General features: G+C 40.6%; 1 protein-coding gene across 1 annotated transcript; it reads left to right on the top strand.

The window, feature by feature from the left end:
• The first annotated feature begins 823 nt into the window (after window positions 1-823).
• LOC120662416 lies at window positions 824-2711 on the top strand. The gene is made up of 4 exons (XM_039941565.1): window positions 824-1276; window positions 1363-1596; window positions 1714-1817; window positions 2510-2711. The coding sequence occupies exons 1-4, from the start codon at window positions 824-826 to the stop codon at window positions 2709-2711; spliced, it is 993 nt and encodes a 330-aa protein (XP_039797499.1).
• Window positions 2712-3422: the final 711 nt, after the last annotated feature.

Genomic DNA, 3422 nt, shown 5'->3' with positions numbered 1-3422 from the left:
AAAGTAGCTTGGTCGAATACAAATATCTTCCCACCAGCCACTATCCCAATTTCTCACCACATTTCCGTTTGGACAAATAGTTGTGGTGCACCAAAAATCTTATATATGAACTTAACACATCATGTTTGCGGAATCAACATAGTTCAAAGAAAATTTTCACCACTCCTAAAAATTCGGGCTGGGTTCCTCTATAGCAAATTATTTGAAGGAATACATTCAATTCTACATTAAGGCTTAGCTCAAATGATTACTACTACTAAATCTTATGTGTAGCGTTCAAATCCTTTTCTGCACATCCAGTCTTGCCCAGATATCCTTCTTCTAGAGGAACATTAATTTTTACCAACTTTGTCTTTGTGATTACATTTGCGATACTCTCCTGCATTTTTCCTTATTTCTCCAAATAAAGGACCTTTCAGCAACCTTGGATTTGCATGCATTTTCTCTTACAACCTCCAGACACCACAGAGAATAATATATATCCTTTTGCCCTTTGTAAGTGCCCAATTTTTGAAAGGTGGTGCATGCAAATTTTCATCAGTTATTTGGCAGGTGTGCTCAAAATGTGACAACCTTTAATGAGTCCAGCTTTTGCTGCGTATGCTTATTTTGTCACCTCTGCCTATGCTCCAGTCATGCACTGTGGGGCCATCTGGAATGTGGACAGAGATGGCAAACAACCCACTGTGAACATTTATGCATCTACTTAAACCATAAGAAGCCTATAGTCGAGACTCCATCTTCTTCTCCTCCGGCCTGACCCCTGGTCCCAAAACTTGAAATTCCTCCCAAGCAGCTTGCTCTCTTCCTTCGCTGTCCTTCCATGGCGCCGGGGGGATTCAGTGCAACTAGTGTCATGCATATGATTGTGCGCCAGTTGTTCACCCGTTTGGTCTTCTCCCTCCAGTTCGAGTCCTCCCTTTCCATGGAGATCATCGCCTTCTGGTTGTGGCTTGAAGGGATTGGTCATGCTGACTTCCTTGCAAGCATAGACTCACTCGACAACCATCGTCTGCACTCGATCGCCTCGGCCGCAAAAATGTTTATTGAAGCTCTGCGTCTTAGGTCCATTCAGTCGAATCCTAGATCTGTGGAAGGGGGCCATTTCCGCAAAGAAGCTGTGAAAGGTATTGTTTTCTACCTCAACAATGTCTGCTACCGGGTCTTAGAAGATATTGTTCGCCAAGTAGCTACGGCAAAAGAACACATCTACCCCCATGCCAATCAAGCTCAGCAACAATACGTGAAGGGTAAAGCTCCCATGACCATGAGCACGGTAAGAGTATACCGTAGATCTGCAAGTCTGACATACACTGATGAAAAGAGTGTTTCACTTGATTTCCCTATCATACTTGCGTGCAGAAGGATCTCCTGTCCAAGATCAAGGCTTCTTTTACTAGTGCTCGCAGCCATGGAGAAGGCTCAAGTTCTAGAAGCATCATGGTGCCGTCTCCAAAAACTCACATCCTCAAGGATATAGAAAATCCAATCGAACAGTGCCTCTCATCAACATACCCTTTGGCAAGCCTTTTTGAGAGCCTCAACATAAGGGAGATAGAGGAGGAGGAACCAACTGATGCAGTAAGAATTAATGCTGCTAAGTTTTTACTTTCCTGATCTACACAATATTTATCCTGTTGTTTTAATTTGCTGATGCGTCCTAATACCTTTCTCTTCCAAATGCTCTGTGACATATTTTTGCTACAGATCCAGATACAGCAACAGCCCATCGTACCACGTGATGAGAGAACCCTCTTCGTGACTTTCTCCAATGGCTACCCATTTACTGCAGATGAACTCTATGAGTTCTTCTTTGGGTAAACAAAGTCTATTCTTGCCATGTTAATATTACTTACAGATATGTACACAGTGTCCGACAACGAAACATTAAGAACCGAGACATCAAACATTGCTGAATCGCTTACTAAAATTTGAAATGTATGACTATTCCGTTAAGCTAAGTGTCCAATGTTACATGACCCATGCATAGGCACAAGGGTCGATATATATATGCTGTAGTACAGGATTAGTGTTAGCCCCCTTCTTTCCAGAAATGTTAATCAATAGTAGGTGTACTTGTTAAGCGTATATCAACGGATGGACTACATATATAAGCATGCTATAGAATCTTATATGTGAACCCAAATACCTCAAGTTGTACAGTTTACTAGGGATTGTTTGGATCACTGATTAATCATATCCAGAGATTAATTTCTGTACCTGATTACAAGATTTCTACAGCAAAGTTTGTTTTGAGCAATGACACAGAAGCACAAAGCTAAGATCTTTTGCATATGTGTATGTGCTAAATGCATCCACTGTGCACAATTTATAATTGTATTGAACATAAGATATGTATATCCTAACATCTAATGGGTCATTTATTCCATATGTATTGAGCCATCACACAAATCAGTAAAAGAGAAGTGGTTTATAGTGTTTTGAGTTACATATGTACATGTGTTCTTTCCTTAATATGATTATTGATTGTATTTCTTTGATTTAACAGGAACTTTGGAGATGTTGAAGTCATAAGTGTGCAGGAGCCAGTTGCACCTAAGCCACCACTTTATGCACACATCACGTTCTACACACAGGACACACTCTTCCGCGTCCTTGCTGGTCGCCCGAGGGTCAAGTTCGTGATACGAGGGAAACATCTATGGGCTCGACAGTTCATTCCGAAGCGGAAGAAAGCTCACAACTTTTAAGCTAATCTCACATGCCTGGATGTTGGAGGTTTGGGGCCATATATATGTGATATATATGTCGCATGCCTGCTGAAAACATTCGAATAAACCCTCCAGCTTCTTAGGCTGTCATGGGTCTTGTTTCTCCTTATATATGAACCCTGGCCAGATGGTTTTAATTGAAGTTTATGTCATGAACCCTATGTTAATGTTGATGTGCTAAGACTTGTGACTTTCAGGCTGTGTCGTTTATCTGCTGTTGTATGATGTGAGATCACAGTGCTGTCTTCTGTAATGTTATCTGGGATTATGGTTATCTGTTGGAGTTTTCCTTGAGTAAATTCTGAAAATGTCTCGTTCCTGTTTGTTGGTGTTTTCCTGAAGGCTCCATTCTTTTCTAGGTGGGATGGGTTCACCTATGACATTTAGCTCTTTGTGCTCCACTTTTACTGCCATTTTCCTGTATGATCTTTGGTTGTGAGCTATGCAATATAATTCAGCACTAGTACAAGTAGCTGAATATGGAATGAGAAATATCTGGGGTTATTCAGTTTTCTCCCAGGACAGTTGGTTCATTTAACTTTAGATGACTTCATTGTTCTGAACTGATAAATGATCTTAAGCTCAATGCCAATATCTGATGAAAGTGATATATGGTATAGGGGTATACTGTGTTCTTTTTCTGACAATTAGGGGTTTACTTAATTAGCTGGTAACAATCATCTAAAGTTT

This window comes from Panicum virgatum, chromosome 2N (assembly GCF_016808335.1).
Source record: "Panicum virgatum strain AP13 chromosome 2N, P.virgatum_v5, whole genome shotgun sequence".
Lineage (NCBI taxonomy): Eukaryota > Viridiplantae > Streptophyta > Magnoliopsida > Poales > Poaceae > Panicum > Panicum virgatum.
This window is presented reverse-complemented; position numbering and strand designations above follow the sequence as displayed.